The following is a 21,404-nucleotide window of genomic DNA, read 5'->3' as shown; positions in this document are numbered from 1 at the left end:
TACTCATTACATTTTCACACAAGTATCTGTACTTTCTATTCCTTACATTTTCAAAACAAACAACCTCGTTACTCTTGGCTTCAGTTTTTTTTTTTTTTTAACTCTTGGCTTCAGTTTAATGTTTATGTATTTCACGTCATGTGCGCCATCCAATACAGATCAGTGGCGCCATCCACACCTAGTGAGAACGAGTGTAATTGGATGAATCATATAACGCAAACACTCATCGGTTAGGCTATTCGTCAAATTTGTGCTGACACACAAGGAAATCGTCATTCCTCAGAAGCAAGCAGGTGTTCTACAAACTGCAAACGCAAAGCTGCGCGAAGCGTCTAACATAATCTTAGTGTGTATGCAAAATTGTTGTACTCTCCTACTCCGTGCCATTTTCAGACCGTTTTAGGTGCTCTGTATGTAGTGTTAAAGAGCTAATTGACCGTCAGCTATGACAAAGGGGGGAACGTGCGTGTGTATATCTTTTTTCTTTGAAATTTTCAGGCAGTAAGACTTTCTTTTTGTCTTTTTGATGGGACGAACATGAATACCTCACGACCTACCACTTGAATACTACTTCACGTGTAATTAAATTCCAATTCCAAGTTTGAGAAAGAACATGCTCCTTGAGTGACTTTGTCTTTGACAGTAATGGTTTTATGATTGTTGTCTTGGGCCACATGTAGAACTAACCAGTTTTCAAATTAAGCTTGCAATTCATATAGTGGCATCTACCTTTTTGTGTGTGGGTTTTTTTTAAATTAAAAAAAATAATAATAATTTAAAGGTTACTTTATACTTTTATACTTTAAGTAGGTTTTGGAGCACATACTTTTTCACTTTTACTTGAGTAAAGAGGTCAAGTTGATACTTCAACTTTTACCAGAGTGTTTTTAAACTGCAGTATCTATACTTCTACTTAAGTAACAAATGTGCGTACTTTTGACACCACTGGAACTTTTGAAAAGCAGCAGAAAAGAAATTAATTATGCATGTTTAAATGAAAAAACTTGGCAGTGTAGTGTCGGTAGAGGGTGACGGTATATGATACGTTTGTTTGTGGCTGTAAGTCAGTGGGAGTCCCAACTGAAAACAAACCTCGTGGATGAAAGAATACAGCAAAAACAGCAGCGGACATCCATTAGAACAACATGGAAGGAGCTCTTCTTCAGGAATTACTTTCTTCTGTACAAATATCTGGGATATTATATCACATCTGGGAGGGTGCTGGTCAGTCAGGTGAATTTAATGTTTGATATGAGACCAGAAACAGCTGGTGAGTCGCATTATTTTTATCTTTGCCAGATCAGGTATAAGTTGCAACATTGTTTTCATTAATAAAGTTGCAACCAAAATACCAAATTCAAAATCATAGTTCATAAATCATCCTTTAAATTCAGTTTATGCCACACAGTCAACCTTTCTGTGGCCATTCTCACTGCTGTCTGAGGGGTCACTTTTAGTTGCAGCTCTTTTTGTTACAAAGAATGGTAAATGGTCCACACTTAGATTGTGCCTTTTTAACCTTGTTCAGGTTCTACAAATCAATTTGTGTGTGTTTCTCATTTAACCATTCACACAGACACTTGTAGAGTTTCTGTCATATTTCATATATCATACAGACCTTTTTTTTTTTACAATCACCCACTGATAAAGAAATCATCTTATTCTCTCAGTTTGGAGAATAAGGGAGCAATTCTGACACAGAAGCTTAGCTAACAGCTACTCAGAACAGGGCAACAGAGAACCGAAGAACATCTTTGTGGCTCCGTAAAACTGTAGACACAGCGCCATGTTTACCCGTTTTCACTGTCTTGTGGTTGGTAGTCACATCTTGTTATTGGGAGGATACGCTGCCCAGTTACTATACATGCAATGGCAAGATATTGTTTGGCTAAGAACATAGTGACAAAGTAATGAAGTGTCTGATCCAAAAGTGAGCTGGTGTGAAATTCATTAAATATAGCATTTACTCTAAGGCCTATGAAATTTCTTGAAAATCTAAGCATTTTTAGATAGGAAAAATTCACTCATCTGTGACCCTGTTTTGAAGTTGCTCTCATCTTAGGTCCCCCGCCAGAATTCCTTTAAATATCCAGAATGTGACCTTAGAAGCAGCAGTATCTCAGTCCAAAACAAGGTGAGCCAAAACCAAAAGTGAAATCTAATATAGAGCCCTTCAAGCAGTTTGTCTTTCTATCTCAGGTAAAACAATGTAAAGCGTAGCAAAACAGAGTAAAAGAAGAAATATATGGTAGTTGCTGTTGTTAACATTAGTTTTCTTCTACAGCACATACATTGATGAAAATTGTGCCCCACAACCTGCCTATAATGATTCTCCGGATTTGTTTTTTTGTTAAACTAATGAAATCTTTGGGAACGAAATCTGTGGATTGGAAGCTTGTTGACAACAAAATACACTAAACAGTGACAATAATATGGAATTATTGTGTTTACCCCTTTAAGAACAACACTGCTTACAGCTCGAATTTAGAATCTAATTTTATTACATTTATTCATCCACCAAGAGCCATATATTGGCCGTCCTCGCCCCCCCCCCCCCCTCCTTTCCCCGTCGGCCTGCTTTTCTAAAAACATGTTGACCTGGATCGGCTCTGAAAGTGAGAAATGAGGCAGCCGCCCGCTTCTAAGTAAATTGGCTCTCATGGCATTCGAGGGGAGTCATCAAGTGGGCCAACAGAGACGTGCGGCACTATAGAAAATAGCGCCCATCAGCTGCTCATCAAATTTAAAAAGGACTAAAGGGAAGAGTTAATATTACGCTGTTGAGGGCTTTTGGTGGGGTTTTTTCGTCACTGACCTCCTCAGTGAGGCTCTCAGTGGAAAAAATGTGTGTGCTTTTCTCTGTGTGATGAGGAAAAGTGGTGAGAGAGAAGCACATCTAGAAAAAATATGCCACCAAAACGTATTAATATCTCACTGCTACTGAAATCAGTGCTATTTCCATACACAGATGGCCATTTTGGCTTGAAAGACAGGCTTTCCTTCACCTACCTCCGCATCATGTCCTGCTGCAAATTACAGGGTCTTCTATCAGGCACAGCCTTTAACATCTACAGTGTCGCTGCATGCGCATAGGCTGTTTTAATCCCTTGTGTTTTTACCACAATAATTCATTAGTTTTGTTTATGTTTCATCTTCACATTCAACCCACGTTCATTTCTCAAGTGTAAATGCCACCTCGTATTTGATTGTAAAAACTTTGTGTACATGAATCATCACACCACTGCCTTCACAGACCAACTTTTGTTTTGCTCGAACTTGTTAAATAAAAGACATAGACTATGTTATTCTCAGTCCTCTTGCTCCCACTTTGTTAAATTTTTAACCTCTAAACTGTGCCCACACCGCTCAGCTCCACATTGCTGCACCCCAACACCACTCCCACGCAATGCAACACCCACCTGTTGTCTCGTCAAGCTAGAAAGAAAGGAGTCTTAAAAATAAACTGTGTGGTGAGCAGTGAGCAGATTTTATGTGCGGGTGAAAGAACAAAAAGAAGGAGAAATAAGGTTTCCATGGAAACTAAAGAGTTGTGTCTAATTGGTAAAAGGACCTTAAAGAGGTCTGATGTAAGAAACGAGAAATCCAGCCTCAAACAGCCCAAAGGAAATTCTTACATTGCGCTGAAGTGCAGAGTCAACAATGTTTTTCATGTTTTTATTCTTTGGTACTTATTTACACAGACTGACTGTGTCCACTCGGCCAAATGTAACAAGCAGAAAATGGTTTGGACTTTTAAGGTGCTATTTCTCTGCAGGGTCTATTTCTGGCTCGATTGCTCATGAGAAACTAAAGCAGCAGAGATAATTCTTAAACACAGGTAGCACCCCAGATTGATTTAGCATCCCACACAGACACACGCACACGCACACACAGACAAAAGCCAGGCTGCCAGAAGAATAAGCCCTCTTTTCACGAGAAAGGTAAAAGCGGTCAGGTTACATCAGGAACATGTATTTACATCATGACATTTCAGACAAACCCAGCTGCTCCCACAGCAAAACACTGCCTTTTGAATGCATTCATGTGAAAAAGTTGTGAATATCAAGGCATCAAGAAAAAGTATGATATGTAAGCCAGGTCTTAAAATCAGTTCAATTTAACTTTAGATTTTCATTTTAAACAGCCACAATCCAGCAGATTTGGTTAACATAACCGCAAGATTATCAACAATACAATACAATGTAATTAATATTACAACGTATCACTATTTATCAACATAAACTACGACAAAAACCAGAAGAAGTGTGCTAAAAAATCACATCCTTACCACTTCATTTGGAATTAAGAGCAGAAATAGCAGTAAGATGCTGTTAATCAAATTTACTGTACCAGCTGTATATAAACAGAAGTTTTGGCAGTTTGCTGGTCCGCGGCGTTCAGGTGTGTATCAACACAAGGAGGAAAGATATCAGCAATTATCTTAGAAAAGGAATCGGTGCTGCTCATCAAAGAGTCCGTCAGTGAGAGAGATTATTCACAAGTGCAAAAGGAACACATTCAGAACAGTTGCCAATCTTCGAAGGAGTGGACGTCCCAGCGAGCTCACCAACAAAATGTGGCCGCACAATGCTCAGAGAAACTGCAATAAAAACTTGAACAACAACAAAAAACGAGATCTTTCCAATACAATGATCCAGAGCACAGCAGCAAATTTATAACAGAATGACTGACAAAGAAATGAAGGTGCTGAAATGGTCCAGTCGAAGTCCAGATCTCAACCTGATCAATGTGATGGGATGTTGCTTTTATATCTTTCTTTCCGTTAACTTTTGTCATCACTCACTGTTTCTCTAGGTTTAACCTTTTGATCAGGGTTGGGAAGATATAATTTGGCATTAAGCAAAATCCAGCATAGTCTTCTCAAACGACACGAGGCTTTTTTGTTTTTGCTGTTTTGACTGAGCTGCGCATACATTCATTATTAGTTAATCTGCTAATTATTTTCTTCATGAAACCTTCCTCCCAAATATATCTGTATAACAGACGGTGCAACTCCAGGTTATGCCCTTAAATTGTTATCTCAAAAGTAAAGAAAACAAGACTACAGACCAACTGTAAATATTCTTAAATCTGGAATCTATCAATATTTGGCTTTCATGCTGGTAAAAAAAATTAGTGAAACACATGTTTTAGTATCTGTCTTATGACTTATGACTTTTTTTCTCAGCTCTACATTTTTCTGTAAACCTGGAGATCTACAGCATACGTTTAATTCCTCATTCCTTATCGGAGGCATTTGAGGAATTAAGGTTCCAGGAATTACAAAATGATGTAAAATCACTGTTACGTAACCCGAGTTTCTCCAGTACTAACACACGAATGTTACTTAAATAACTCTGGCTTTATCGTCTCGTGTGGCATAGCATTCCATGTAAATGTTGCCCGAGAAGAGGAAAACTATCCAAGAGACATCAGACAGCACACACGTTCAGACATTTTTTAATGCTTAACAGACTAATGACTAACCTCTCAGTTTAATGTTAAAATGAAGTCTTTTGAATTAGTTTTGTGAGGTTGTTGGTTTGGTGCTGTTGCTCAAGGCAAAGAATAGCATGCAGTAAACTGGCATTGGATGCAGAGAATTTGCTGCAATTACTCTCTTCTGCCTCCCTGATTATCCTCAGGAGTCTGGCTATTATCTTATCATGGTTGATAGTGCAAATAATTTGAGTAACCCAAAAAATATAGAATTACATCACTCCCCCACTTAAAGCAACACTAGAGAAGTTTGTAAGCCTTAACACTGTGTGCTTCTGACTCGTCTCGAAGCACACATTGACTTTTATTAGGCACATTCCTGGACCTGAAACTGCCCTAGAGTACCCATGGGCTGAGATTCCACAATTCACAATGATTTCTAGCCCGTCACCATGCTGATTAGCTTTACGATCACTTGACATTTTTTAAAGCTTTTCGTGGTGTCTTTAGGACCTTTTGGTTACATCCCAGAACTGTAGGGGGGGCCAAGGAGCACAAAACTAGCCAAACTCTCAAGTGCTACTTTAAGCCAGATAAGTTTTGGATTGTAACTATGAAAGAAAACACACACTGTGAGGAGTGTTGCAACTGTAAATATGTTGAGAATATGGTAAGAGGTGGAGCGCAATTGAATTTTCGAACAAACGTAATATGATTTAAAACCAGACAGATCCCATGGGGAGTTTTTCCTGTAAATTGCGAACAGTTTACCATGTTGCCATCTGCATCTAACTGCAGACCAGAACAAAGTCTTCGAATCCAAAAGTGACGATCCAACTCAGTCTCATAAGAAAGCCTGTGATAGATAGGATTGTCCACATGTCCAAAACGATGGAGTCACAATAAAGATCCAGCAATTGTGAGAAGGTCAGGCGTAGTTTTTGTTGGCTTTGACCAAGTATTTGTTAACATCTAACCCTAAAAGTCCTTGGACAATATTGGGTCAAATGGGTATGAAATTTGGTCTGCTGTGAAACACCACCTTACACCCCCTCTTACTTCCATTTAAGTGTATTTGACCATGTCATAGTTGTACAATGAGACATTTGTGACATTTTTATGTGATGCAAAATGTAGATATGTAACGATGTTGGAACCCAGATAGTGCAGTAACTTTAACATTGTTTTAATGATGATGATTAACACTTTTTAGGAAGGGGGGGAGTCTCTTATTTTGACACTTGGCTCCAGAATAACATTAACATTCATGGTCCACAGAGGTGAATCTTAATCAGCTAAACTACAACAACATAAAGGGATGGCATTACACTCTATCCTGCTGGTGGTGTTGCCCTACAGGTTCTGATAATCACAAAGTTGTATTTAGACTCGTCTATCATTTATGACTAGACTGCAGACGTCAGCCCCACAGGACTGAGAATGAGCTGCCAACTGTCCAAGACAGGAAAAAAATCAATCTCATCTTTTTGTATGTGAGTTGTTCCTGTCAGTTTTAGGGCCTCCATATGAGATGTTATAGTTGATAAACATGTTTTTCTATCTATCTATCTATCTATCTATCTATCTATCTATCTATCTATCTATCTATCTATCTATCTATCTATCTATCTATCTATCTATCTATCTATCTATCTATCTATCTATCTATCCATCCATCCATCCATCCATCCATCCATCCATCCATCCATCCATCCATCCATCCATCCATCCTAAATGAGCTTTGGCCCAGAGAACAGGGCTGTAACCTGGATTTGGATGTAACTGCGTTCACAGACAGTGATTTCTGGAAGTGTTCCTGCGCCCATGACAGAATCATGCCTGTTAATAATGTAGTAATGTTTTATAGCTGTGTTTCTTGTGGAAAGAGATTTCTCCAGATTCTCAGAATCTTTCAATGATACTGTGCACTGTAGATGACGTAATAGTCTGTAATAGCCCACTGTGGAACATTATTCTGAAATTGCTCCACAGTTTGTTGATTGGATTTGGAACCTCTGCCCATGTTAAGCTCAGAGAGACTATGCCTCTCCAAGGTGCTTTTTTTATCATACTCAATCATGTTACTGACCTGCTGCAAATTAACTCAATTAGTTGTAACATGTTCCTCCATCAGTTTTTTTTTTTTTTAGGGGCACTTATATTTCCAACCCTTTTTTGCCCCTGTCCTAACCTTTTTCAGACATGTTGTTCCCACCAAATTATTGACAAGCCAGTATTTTTTTTAATTAAATTGTAAAATGCCTCTCTAAAATATTTGATAGTTTTCAATGTTCTATTGTAAAACAATATTGTTTTATGAGATTTGCAAATCAATGCGTTCTGTTTTTTTTATTTTTTTTAAATTTATTAATTCATTATTCATCCTTTATCAATTTTATCATTATACACAATGCCCCAACTTTTTGTTGCTTGTGCTTCATATCTGTCTATCTACCTGTCTCTCTCAACACTACCAATATTCAGACACTTGTTCAGACTCTCTACAGGAATATTGAATTGTTACAAAAGTCTTTGCTAGGGTTTCTGTTTCTTTTTCTTTAGTTTAAACATCTGCCTTGGTTGATATGTCTTAAATATACACTCCAAATCTCTACACTGGGGAAAACAATAGCACGTATAAATAGGCACATAATCAGAGCTCTTTCTCTCCCTCCCTCCGTCCCTCTCTCTCTCTCTCTCCCTCTCCCACACACACACTAACACACGCCAGAAGGGATCGGGTGAGATACACAATCACCAGAGAGGGAGAAAAGGAGCGGCTTGATTCAGTGACTATGGAGCAACAGGACAAGACTCAGAGTGGAGACATGTACACGTTTGAGCGTGCAAAATCAGGGAGCAGATTTATGAAAAAACTGCTTGTCTTTTAAGGTGAAACACGGACGAAAAGCTGGAGGGAAGCGGCTGCGGTAAACCCACTTGAGCATCTTTTAATGAGGATGAAACCACTGTTAGTCTTCAAGAGATCCAGTCTGCAGTTACATGAAGGTGAGTGTTTAGAGTTTTTATTTATTTTTTATTACGAGAATTACAGCATCCACATGGAAAAGAATTCTGCTGCAAAGGGCTATTTTATTTTTAGAAAATTAAGAATTTCTTATTAGTTCTTTCCTTTTAAACTCAAATTTGTTTACTTTCTTGAGTCAAATCAAGACGTGAGGTTCTAAAACTATCTTATGAAGCTTCTCGCTAAGTCCAGCCATAGACGTCCTTTTCTGACTAACTAATTATTTACTCAGAAAACATAATCAATGTTTACACCAAATGTTTTTGCAGCAGAGCAAGTTAAGTGTCTAACATGTGGGGGTTAAAAAAAGAATAAAGATAAGATTTAAAAGGGCAACATCGTTTTCAACGTCAGGGTAGAATCAAGCTCTCTTTCCCCCTCCTCCTCCCTGCTGTCAATTATTCCTTCTGGGCTTAGATTGATTTTCAGCACTGGACAGCTCCTGTGGCCTCAAAAAGATAGGCAGGTCACAGCTGTAGCTTAGTTTGTAAACAGCCCCGTCATAACTTCTGGTTGGTCTGTGTGACCCGTGTATTGGTATTTAGGACTTCCTCCTACAGGGGTGCTTGGTCAAAGACATAGACTTTTTTCCTTTAAAAGTAATAATTCACACATTTAGAGGTTCAGACTACTGATCATGAGTCAGATAAATAGTATGTGTCAGAACAACTGCTGCTGACTTCGTGTAGAGTTGAAAGTTATTCTTTTTTCCAGCGGTCCAAACAATAAAGCTATACTAGAGATTGAAAAAAAAGCACTTACAAAAAGAGCGTATATGTACCAGTAAGTACCAAATGGTACAAATCAATATTTCATTAGATGCTGCAATGTTTGATTTAAGAGATTTTTTCAAAACTTTTTAACAGAACTGCATTGTATTTTATGAACTGACCATAATATTTATGTGCAATTTCTTAATTTGATAGATATTTACTAGTAAATTAAAAAAAAAAAATGCACAAGACTTCAAAGTATAATTTTGCTCGGCTTCATCACGAGATCACGAACAGACCACTGTTCTTCTGCAACTGTTTGTTTATCAAATATTTCTAGTATTTTGTGTGTGCGGGTGTGTGTGTCTGTGTGTGTGTGAAATGAGTGTGTAGGCAACTGAAGTTCTTGTAGTGAAAATGAACAGAGTCCTGCTGGGTGCTCAGGGCCCTATTTTTGCTTTTCTCTAGGACTAGGACACAGCGTGACGCCAGCACTGCTGTCTTTAGGGACATGTAGGCCCCTCTCATTGAAGCACATCATGTACAAACTGTAAATCTTTCACATTTATTCACACATTCCTTTGCCTTTTGGAAAAAGCATTTACCCTGGGAAAAGGAAAAACGGCAAAGAGCAGGGGTTGTGATTTCTTCATGCTTTTGGTGCGTATAGGTCTTCTAGCAACATCCTCTAACGTCATAATCTTTTCATCTTAATCTGCAGTTTTCTCACTATGTCTTGCGTAAAAGATTGCACACCTGTAAACCCTTTCTTTCTTTCTTTCTTTCTTTCTTTCTTTCTTTCTTTCTTTCTTTCTTTCTTTCTTTCTTTCTTTCTTTCTTTCTTTCTTTCTTTCTTTCTTTTCTCCTCTGTACCCCAACTCATCCTCAGCCCCCCTTTCTTATACCATCAGTCATCAGATTACACAAAAGGGCTTAAGCCAGGTCATACATCTGCCATCCACCTTTCATATCATTGTTTGGATCTGGAGATTAGGGGACGTAGTAATCTGGTACCAAACAAGGGCCTCCTCCATCCTTTCCTTTACATGGGATTATCCTCTAAAATATGGCTGTTTGCCTCCTCTGACGTAATTGAATAAGAACCACGTCGGACACAAGCGTCATTCCCAAAGTCATTTACAAACTATGGACATGATTCTGTGAAGCATTACCTTGCGCTGTCGGTTATCAGTGCATTTATTGAGAGCTGGAGCGCAGATGATTCTCTTCTCAGCCGTTTTACACGATAAACCACCGTCGCTCAAATCAGCCCCATAGAGATGAAAGACGTTCCTATGGAGACAACTAATACAGTAACTAAATTCATGATTAATTACTGCATCTCTCTCCCAGGACTTGTGTCAGTTGGTGGAGGAAAGAAAGGCTGCGTACACACTGACAGCAGTCTGCTGCTTTGCAGACAGTATAGGCATTCAGATGTTTTATCGTGTTTGTTTTTTTTTCTTTTTTGGAGCAGAGTTACGCAAAATAGATTTACATTTAATGACAATATTTGAACAAAAACAAATTAACAAAACTTCAATGAGTCAGAATGATAATTTAGTGGATCAAAGAGCAACACATGATCCATGAAAATAACTCCAGACCAGTTCAGTAGTCACGTAACACATGCTTTTAATGTTTTTCTCCTTTATTAATACATAAGACAGGAGGTTTTTTTTTTTACTTTCAAAATCACAGGTTGTGTTTTGATTAAACAATTCCAACTCAAAATCCATTTTAATGGAACACTAAGATGTTTTTTTTTGTTAACATGAAGGCACATCTTTGAGGACTTTTTATGTGGGCCCAGAGGTATGAGAGTTTGTGGGCTATGAGCATTGCAATAGCTTTGTGCAACTACTAGTGTAAGGGTGAAGAAGGAACTTGATAGTTTGTGTTTTATATGTTATTCTGTTAAACGTTGGAATAGCAAATACACTTTACCATCATAGTGTGTTATACAGTGAACCAAGCAAATAAAATCAAACAGGTTTTTGATGAGGTTGATGGCCTGACAGCAGGACTGATAAACTATGGAGGACAACCTGATGGCAGGCCAGACAAGCAGAGCCAGTTGTCCAGCAGAAACACACAGAAATCCAAACAGTTGGGCTGGACTGGTGTGGCAAAGGCAGAAGCCTTCCGAGGAGGGCAAGTTGGACGCTGAGTTTCAGGCTGGGATGCAGGAAACATAGAATGCTGGTAACCAAAGCAAGTCAAATACTAGAGGCAAATAGAGGCAAATACTGCGAATCATTAAAGGTGAAGACAGGCAGAAGGATGGTCAATTCAGCAACAGGAGCAAGTAGGAGGTCAGCAGACTTGGTTGGCTGGTGTTTTTCTGCGTCAGAGGCTTTAACACAGTTGAGAAGCAGGTCAAAGGCTATCTAAGTCCAAGTGTTTGGTTTGCCAACCAGAAGGGAGAATAGTTGCTTGGTGATGCAGAAGATGGAGCAATCTGGTGGACTATTTGCAGTCTGAGAGACTGGTATGGGAGTTCCCATTCTCCCAAACTCCTCTTGACTTCACCAATCCCAGTTGGCAATTAATTCACGCCTGTACCTTTCAAAAGCCATTATTTATCTAAAATTTTGCTTTCCATCAAAGTTTCTCATATCGTTACTTTTTCAAACTGCTACAGGTGCCTACAAGAAAAACAGAGAAAGAAAACAAAGCCGCTTTTTAAAGAAAGTCCAAATGACCAATCCAAATCATAAAAGGTCATGGCAAAAAACAAACTTAAACAATATGCACAAGTCATGAAGAGACGGTCTGCTATATAAATACACAAGAAAACATGAGAGAGATGACGTATATGACAAAGAAGGAGATTTTTACAAAAGCAAAAAGTATGCAATAGTAAACTTTACATAACCGGCAAGGAAATTGATTTAAAAATCAGAATTAGAATGAACCAGAGGTTAAAAAAGGTTTAATGTCCCATCTCAGAGACACAGATTTGTGTTTTGTTCTTTTCAAATCTCACTGAGACAAAACTGAGTCACGAAACGACTGACGTCTTGAGATGTCATGATAGAGGACGCTCTCCTCCAGCTGTGGGGTTTTATTGAGCTGATGTAATCATCTGCCACTTTGGGATTATCTAGTTGAAGATCATCCTTCATCCAGCCAATCAGCCACCAGTTCCTAACATCTGTCCTTACATGAGTCTAGAAGCATTACCCTTGTGGGTTTGCACACAACCCTCATTTTGTGACAGCCATCAAATGCTGTGTGCGTGATTGTGTCTAAATGTTTAGTTTTTACGTTTGTAGCTGACATGACAGCAATATAGACCGTTCATCGCTACTTTCCATAAATGTATGCGTGGCAGTTATTTGACATGAGCAAAAGCGATTTACGCACAAGAAAATATAAACCACTGTTGACCTTTAGCATTGCATATAATTAGCCTTCTATTCGTTATGCAAGCAAGTGTTTTTTGGTCCTCCTGGCCCCTGGCTTGCTGACATAACCTTGTCACTGGGCCAAAAAGCAGATCAATTGTTCCTCTGACAGTGGACTACAACTGATTCATCTCTTTTTTAAACCTTTGTCCCTTCCCCTGCCTGTCTGGTTTTCCACCCGTGGTTGGTCTGAAGGTGCCTCAGGCTAATCACTGGGCAAGGACCTGATCAATAGGCTTTCATTACACAAAACTGTCTGGTCTGCTCATACATTAGGCAGGGCCGCCAACTCTCACACATTGACTGTGACACTCACGCAACTGACACTTTTCACACGCTCTCACGTCATGTGTCCATTTTCACACTCGGTTAAAAACAAATTAATAACTGATAACGTCATCTCTCAAAAAGAGGACACTGAAACTGTACAGACATCCCAACAGCAGCTGTAATGTACAGCCATGAGTTACTCAGATCACCAAAGAGACAGAAAGAAACATCCATTACTCTTTTATGTTATGATATATGTCCTTGCTCGACATAATAGCATTGTCGATTTGATGCACTTTTTGGGGTCTGGTTCGCAGTGCCTCTCTGGCAATAACCTGACAGTGCAAGAACCTCCTCTCGTCCTTTTGGTCTTGGGTCTTGGGTTAGTTGCAATAGTTGCAACCTGCATACAGCCCAGGTGGTATCCCAGATACTCTACCTTCACTTTGTCCAGCTGCACACTTATTTGGGCAGTCATTGAGTCCAGTCTGCATCTGCAACTAAGCAATGCAACCACCCACATCGTCATCATCAAGATAGGCAGCAGCACATGCTTCATGAGCGTGCAGTTGAAGTTCCCTGGCTCGGAGAAAGATATCCCATGACAATTGCCAAAGTTAGTGGAATTTTGCTCTCAGGTCCAGCACATGCTGGGCTTGGACCTTCCTACCAGTTTTCTTTTAGCAAAACCAAGACCTCCTCCTTGTAAATAAACTTATGGATAGTATACTTAAGAATATCATTCAGATCTTCAACCAGCTATCAGTTTGTGTATGGTACGTACTGGCCTGACTTAAAGCCCGGGCAATTCGTAAAGCTCTTTAAGTGGGCTTGACATGAGCAATGTGCGATGGTGAATTTAGAATCTTTTCTAAATTCCAACTTGGCAGATAGCGTGAAGCGGTAAAGCACACTAGACATGGATGGTGCGCGGAGAGACCGCTTCGATATATTATGTTGCGTAATCTACAGATCTAATTAAAATGATATCCGCATGTGCTCTGGTGAAATGGCCCGATGGGGTCTAACACACTGCGCACAGACAGAACCTTCATTAATAATAGTGGGTGCGAATTTGCCTTGGGATGGCTGTTTGGTCAGTTGAGCATTTTTCATAATCCACGTGCCCAGCCGCTCGGTTTTCAGGTAGCTTTTTGGCACCAAAACTAGCTGATCTCTTTTCCAAAGTGACTTTTACAACTCAGTTGGAATAGTACTTGAAATATAGGGGTATTTCTATGTTGTCTGTGTCACTTGATCAAGTGGAAAACCTTCTGTGGAATGTACAGTGTTACAGAAACTGGTGGAGCAGACTGATTGGCTTCAGTTATACTGGGTTGTGGATTGGTTCCATGTGAAGACATACCTCTTTCTTTTATAGTTTCTGCATTAAAGACAGCATCCCAGTAGATCAGCATTAACAGAACAAGGTAATAAATCTAGCCTGTGAATATGTTTGGACAGTCATAAAAAAAAATGCCGTTGAGAGCCATGTGCACACCCTCTTTTGATGACATTTCAGTCACATAAGGACGTAAAGGTGTGGTTAGTGGAGCCCAGGATGTTGCCGCACCTCCAGCGGTTTCGGGTCAACACCAGGTTGTCTGCGCTAGTCATCCACCACAGGGTGGACCAAAGGGAATTGTAGTGATGATGATGTGGCCCCTTAAAGGGTCAGCAGCTCCTTCAGGACTCTTATTTGTCTCTCTGCCTGACCTTGATTATCTCCAAGTACAATTAACCTCTCCCTGTGTATTCTTGATGCATGGTCGCAATGTATGCAGGCATCTGACCCAGTGCAGCCTCTAGCTGCGACTCCTGCTGTTGACATCCCGTGTCAACTATACTCCTACTGCATGGGTTCTTTAAACCAACAATGATTTTAAACACACTGAATGTGTGGCCTACTGAAGCTTAGCTGAAGAGACACCTTGCAGTAATATACACACTCAGAAAAATACATCCCAGTTGGCCTGCATAGCTGTAAAGGACCTCAGAAAATTAATGTATATAAAGCCATTAGAAAGACCCAGTAGCTGAACATATCAGTTATGGCTGGCACTGTTCCCTGAACTTCGCTGATCCACCTCTCCATCTTCAGATGAACAAAAACAACACCCTGACATCACGTTACGATTATGAGGACAATCAGTGTTTTTTGCAGTGAAAAGTTTTTGGGTTTGTAGACCTACCTATGCATAACCATACATGTAAATGATAAAAACATATTTGTCTGTGTCGTGGAGTGATGTTGTTGTACAGTATACTACGTATCATTAAGCGTAATATGTATCTTTAAAACTGGTTAAGCAGGCGCCACATGTACAGAGGCCACAGCTCCTCAACGCGGCCACCCCGGGTTTGAATTCTGGCTCGGGGCCGTTTGCTGCACGTCATCCCTCTCTCTCTGCCCTCATTTCCTGTCAAGCAACTTTCCAATAAAGGCCACTTGTGCTGAAAAGAAATCCTTCAAAAAAGACAAAGCGTATTAGTGCCACTGATGTGTTCAAAGTTTGTTTATTTAGAATTGTGTACATTAGTCCTGTATATTCAGCTGTATATTGAGATTCTAGATCTATTTTTAAAAAGAAGGGGAAGAGCTAAAGGTAACACATGCAGGAAGCAAAGTTTACTGAGTACAGCGGGGCACAAAGAAAAGCACAGATCATGACAGTGGTCACTCAACCACTTTAGACCAAGGTGAAACATTTCATGTCCACAGTCATTTTTTGCAAAACAAAACTGCCACGATTCAATTCTTTCCTTTTTCCACCATGTATATGGATTTCTTTTCATCCAATTCTTACCAGCAAAACTATTTACATTCCCATAAACCACAGCTGCACTTACTGCCCTGTGCTTTTAGCAGAATCTCAAATGTTAGCACAAAGTAAGCGGATTATGGCAAACACCTCCTGCCATGGTTAATTAATCATCGTTTTACCATGTTGATGTCGGCATTCATTTTGTTGTAACATTGTTGAATTACAGAGCTACTAGCACAACTGCAGACTCCAATTATATGCATTCAAGTTCCCCTTTTTGCAGTAAATTCACAATTCTATTGATTGAACGAAATGTACTCTTTGTTCACAGAAAATGTGTCATGAGACGGCAGTGCTGATCACAAATGCAAGACAGACCTGAGCACATACTGCTTCCCTGTCCAGCAACAGTACGTTAATGGTTGGAACTGCCCGCCCCAACCTACATTACTGCCCTCGCAGACACAGCCTGATGATCACCGGTGCCATGGGAGCGGTGCGAGTCAACAGGTAAAGAGGAGGGAGGACAAAGCAATGTCACACAGCCACAACTTGTACAGTAGCTCATTTATTTTCCTTTTCACTTAAGATACAATGTCCATGACAGTTAACCAAATGTACGACTAATATAAGATGTCAGATCAAAACACTGTACAGTCTACCTAAGTGACATTATTATAGAAGGGTATAAAAGTATGCTAAGATTTTATCTGCATTTAAGAAGTCATTACCAGAAAAGTTATTGGCTATATTTTAAAACAACGTCTGGGTTTGCCAGGTGGTGAAAAACCTCTTTGGTTATATCACCCTTTGACCCTCCAAATGGACCTCTGACTCTCTGTAAAAGAGCTGCTACTCCCTAACATTTAGCTACAACCGACAACTGATGAAGGCAAAGACCTTTGTCAACACTATGCAGATTATTTGCTAACTGTGGCTGCAAAACTCGAGTGTTTTTTCGGAAATAATAGTAACTTCAAATACAAAACGGATACTTTATTAATACTGCAGTTTTCCGACAAGTTAGTAGAATCTGCTGACTTGGGTGGTCATTGAAGATTTGTGACCGTTTCCTTCTCATTCACAGTCCAAATCTAACCCCCTCACACTGGTGGTCCTATTGCAGTTTGGCAACAGTAACTAAGCACTTCAGGTCTGACACATGCAGGAACGTGTGCAAGGGACACAATTAGAAAATGCTTACAGAGTGTATATTAAACAGTCTGTTTGCCCACTCTGAAGTTGCAGTTGTTTGCATAAGTCGTCAGCTCAATGTTTATGGCAACTGTTTTGTGTTTAGGTTCAATAAATAACCAACATCATTTTCTGGGGTTTAAGATAATCATTTTTCTAAAGCCAAATATATAATTACATATACTTTCCCTTTGGGATAAATAAGATATTTTTTCATTTAATTCTAATTTCAAATTCAGAGGCTGCAGATTCAGTGCCTGTGTGCTATCAGTGTTCAGGCCAAATGTTCGCAGCCTCATGTTTGTCCTGTTTTTTTAATTGGATTTGGGGAAGTTCATGCAGTCCTGTTGACTCAGCCAGCACTTATAAACCAGGCCATTCTCATTCAAGAAATTGATAGATTTGGAAATTGTAAAATTATGGAAAAATCAAATAAATCATCTGGAATGAAAAGCATAAGTAACTTGATTGCTTTACCAAGTGCCGTTGATAAGTGAGTGACTTTTTTTCCGAGTAGTGTTAAGAAAACTATAGAGAGGACTGAAACGGCCACAATCCATAATAAATACAAATCTGTTTACGGGGCTCAGTAAGTGAATTAGTATGCCAACAAAGCTACTAAACCCAAAAAATTACTTCATGCACAAAATGTGGGATTAATTGATTTTACTGCTTCAATTTGCTTCAAACTACATTCAGATATGTGTTAATGCCCCTGTTTATGTACCATTTCATTTTCAATTTAATTTCTTGAATTGATCATTTGTTAATATTCAGTTACATATTCGTTCTTTTTATTTCTCTTTTTTCTTTACATTTTCACATAACTCAGTTTTTATTTAATTAGGTAATTATCATTTTACAGTGTATTTCTTTCAATTAAATCCTTCTACACATTTATTTCGATTTGCATTAGTCTCTTTTTTATTTTCCCAAGCCCATCTCTCTTTTCACATTTCTCAGTCTCTGTTTTTATATACATATATGCATTTCTGCTTCCTTATGCGAATAAGGAGGGCTGTCACTGTGTGATGGGCTCCGCTTCTCACCTATTAGATGATCATCAGGGTCCAAAGATCCTATTTTCACAAAGTGGCACCAAAAACCAGAAATGGAAAAATTGGTACTTTCTGTCAGGCCGCTACGATATAAATAACTTCTTCAACTTCTAAAACTTGTGAAAGACAGAGTGTGTTCCCTCATTTGCATAATGAGGCTGAATGCAAGCAGGAATGTAGAAGTGGAGATGGGGAAATATATAAAGGAAATGTGGAAATAAATGGGCTTCGGGAAATGAAAAAAATAAGACATGTTATCTGGCTTCATTCGAAATATGACAGCATGAGTGAGAAAGTTTAGGGGAATAAATAGAGTGAAAATGCTAAGGAAAATTATTGAATAAAAAAAATCTGAGATATAAATATGCATGAATAAATGAATGATTGAATCTATCAATTAAATTGAAAGTTAAATGGCAATGTAAATGAATAGGGATTTTAACACAAAGTTACAAATGGAAATTCAAGCAGAATTTGTATTTTTTTTGGCTTTAGTTTAGTAGCATTTTTAGGCATATCAATTATCTATTAAGTAATCTCTATATTCTTTTGTATTTATTTTGGATTATGGCAGCTTCAGTCCTCCATAAAATAATATTTGTAAGTTTACTGTACAAGTATAAGTAAGGAAACGCTCATTTAAGTTATTACTGATATTATTGTTAAATAAACTTCTCCATTCTTCCAGATACAGCATCGTTTCCACTGATGAAGATGCCCTGAAGATCTCCAGCTTGGGCCTCCACAATGGCCACAGTCCTCTAACCCAGCAGACACTGTCAGGGGCCTGCATGCGCGGTGAGGAAGGAGGCGGAGGAGAAGAGTGTCCGGGAAGTGATGTAGGACAAGGGACTTTGTCTTTGAGGATGACAAACGAGCCAGTTATCCACAACAGCTGCCGTGCTTCACCTTCATGTCGCCTGGACCTGGATCTGGGGACCGGCCGCCTGCGCAGTCGTTTTGTGAAAAAGAACGGCCAGTGCAACGTTGTTTTCAATAACATGGAGGATAAGCCACGGCGATACCTGGCGGATATTTTCACCACCTGCGTGGACATACGCTGGCGCTACTTGCTGCTCATCTTCACCGCCACCTTCCTTCTTTCTTGGCTGCTGTTCGGTCTGGTCTTCTGGGGAGTGGCGCTCGCTCATGGAGATTTTAACCTGCGCATCCCTGTGAAGGATGGGGAAACTCAGAGTACCACAGAAGAAGGAACAGAGGAGTGGCGGCCATGTATTCTCCACATCCAGGGTTTCATTGGGGCCTTCCTCTTTTCCATAGAGACCCAGACCACCATTGGATATGGTTTCCGGTGTGTCACTGAAGAGTGTCCAATTGCTGTTGTGACTGTGGTGGTGCAGTCAATTGTGGGCTGCATTATTGACTCTTTCATGATCGGCACTATCATGGCAAAGATGGTGCGTCCCAAAAAGAGGGCACAAACCCTGCTGTTCTCGCATCATGCCGTCATCGCGCTACGAGATGGTAAGCTGTGCCTCATGTGGCGAATGGGGAACATGCGCAAGAGCCACATTGTTGAGGCCCATGTGCGTGCTCAGCTCATTAAGCCACACATGACAGCTGAGGGCGAATACCTCCCTTTGGAGCAAACAGACATTGATGTCGGCTATGATGATGGGTTGGATCGACTGTTTCTGGTATCACCGTTGGTGGTCGTCCATGAAATCAACAAAACCAGTCCTCTGTATAACCTGAGTTACAGTGACCTGCAGAAGGAGGACTTTGAGATCGTGGTCATCCTGGAGGGTATGGTTGAGGCCACAGCTATGACCACGCAGGCACGTAGCTCATACTTGGCCAGGGAGATTCTTTGGGGTCACCGCTTTGAGCCTGTGGTGTTTGAGAAGGGCGACCGCTACCGTGTGGACTATTCCCGCTTCCATAAGACCTACGAAGTGCCATCTACGCCTCACTGCAGTGCCAGGGAGCTGAGCCAGATGAAGGGTCGTGGACACTCCTCGTCCTCGAGTTCGAGTTACTCAAGGTCTCCGTCACTGTTTGTCCAAAGAGCGGCCCGACACCTCCAGGGCTCTCACTCTCCCAGTGCTTTCTGCTACGAGAACGAGGTTGCTCTGTGCTGCGGAGACGATGCAGACGAGGAGAATGTGAAAGAAGAGATGGAGAGCCTGAACATAAGAAGTGACAGGGAGGTAAAGATGAGAGACGACATTCATTTGGATTTCAAGGGGTCGTTTGTGAAGGAGCAGACGGTTGAGATGTTGTGTGCTCTGGACACAGAAAAGCAGATCAGCCTGGACAGACTACAGCCCACCCTACCTTTATACATCAGCAGAGAGTCAGGAGTTTGATCAATGGTTGCCCTTCCATTTGTTTCCTCTCTTTGTGTGCATCCAACCAAAGTATTGAACTTGTGTGAACATAAAACATGGAGGACGCAGTTTAAGCTGAATACGTTGGGTAAAAGAAATTTCTTTTTTTTTTCAGCTCTCACAAAATTGTTATTACTTGCTTTGGTTTCAGCCGTAACATCAGCATGTGTAAAGCCTCACAGCTCTTCTACTTTTAAACATTGCAACCAAGTAATACTCTTTATTCAAAAGGCATCTTGAAAACTTATTGCTTCCTTGTTTTATTCAGTATGACCTATGTGTGAACTACAATTAACTCAAGCTTTTCATTTTTGATCTCTTCTCTGTTTTTGTAAATATATGCTTTCGTTTTAACTCTAAAATGGTTTAACATCATATACAGAAATCTTAGGAAAGTACATTTGATTTATTATGAAGAAGGCGTAACACTTTTTCTCATGTGTAAACATTTTTTTCTCTGTATTTTGAACTTCTGTCTTCCTGCCTGAGTTCTGTATCTTTTAATATTTGATAAGCTGTTTTGGTTTTTCAAGAATGCATCACAGCATGTTCCTAAATGGTAACCAAGCTCAAGTAAGATACATAGTCCAGAACCATGGAAAAAAATCCAAGTCAAACCTGTGCAGACGAAGAACAAGCACTTTAGTCTTACTTTTATCAATAGATACAAACACTTCTGCAACTGTCTGTTGTTTTGTATGTACAAAACACTTATTAAACAACAGTTATACTGTTGACACTTGAATTGTCTCTGCTATGTCTTTTTGACCCCAAAGTAAACTAGCTGCCTTTCTCTCATTATGACATCATTAGTTGCACTTTGTTTACTACCAATGTAAAACAAATGCTCGTATTAAACAAAAATGTTTAGGTAAGAGGTTAAGCATGGAAAAAAGACAACTAATAAACATAAACATGGCAGTAATGTCACTTAAAATTAGCATGTTGATATGAACATTGATCTCAAAATGTGACATAACTGCAACCTAGTTTTTGAAGCTGTAGCAGCTTCACTGTCCCCCCCCCCCCCCCCCCCCCCCCCACTGCTCAGGATGTTTAACTTGTTCCTTTGTTGGAAAAAAATTTAATATTAAAGTTGATCTTTTTTCTAGGTATTGGCCAGTTCGCATCAGTATGCATTTCTGCTTGTACAAATAAGGGTGGCTGTCTCTCTCA

At 39.8% G+C, this 21,404-nt stretch overlaps 1 protein-coding gene across 1 annotated transcript; it reads left to right on the top strand.

The window, feature by feature from the left end:
* Nucleotides 1-8,183: 8,183 nt before the first annotated feature.
* On the top strand, nucleotides 8,184-20,904 carry LOC142378336 (ATP-sensitive inward rectifier potassium channel 12-like). The gene is made up of 3 exons (XM_075462703.1): nucleotides 8,184-8,448; nucleotides 15,957-16,135; nucleotides 18,566-20,904. Exons 2-3 carry the CDS (start codon nucleotides 16,044-16,046, stop codon nucleotides 20,205-20,207), a joined length of 1,734 nt encoding a protein of 577 aa, XP_075318818.1. The 5' UTR covers nucleotides 8,184-8,448; nucleotides 15,957-16,043; the 3' UTR covers nucleotides 20,208-20,904.
* Nucleotides 20,905-21,404: the final 500 nt, after the last annotated feature.

Source organism: Odontesthes bonariensis, chromosome 4 (genome assembly GCF_027942865.1).
Source record: "Odontesthes bonariensis isolate fOdoBon6 chromosome 4, fOdoBon6.hap1, whole genome shotgun sequence".
NCBI classification, from domain to species: domain Eukaryota; kingdom Metazoa; phylum Chordata; class Actinopteri; order Atheriniformes; family Atherinopsidae; genus Odontesthes; species Odontesthes bonariensis.
Note: the sequence above shows the minus strand (reverse complement) of the source record. Positions and strands in the feature narration are given on the sequence as shown.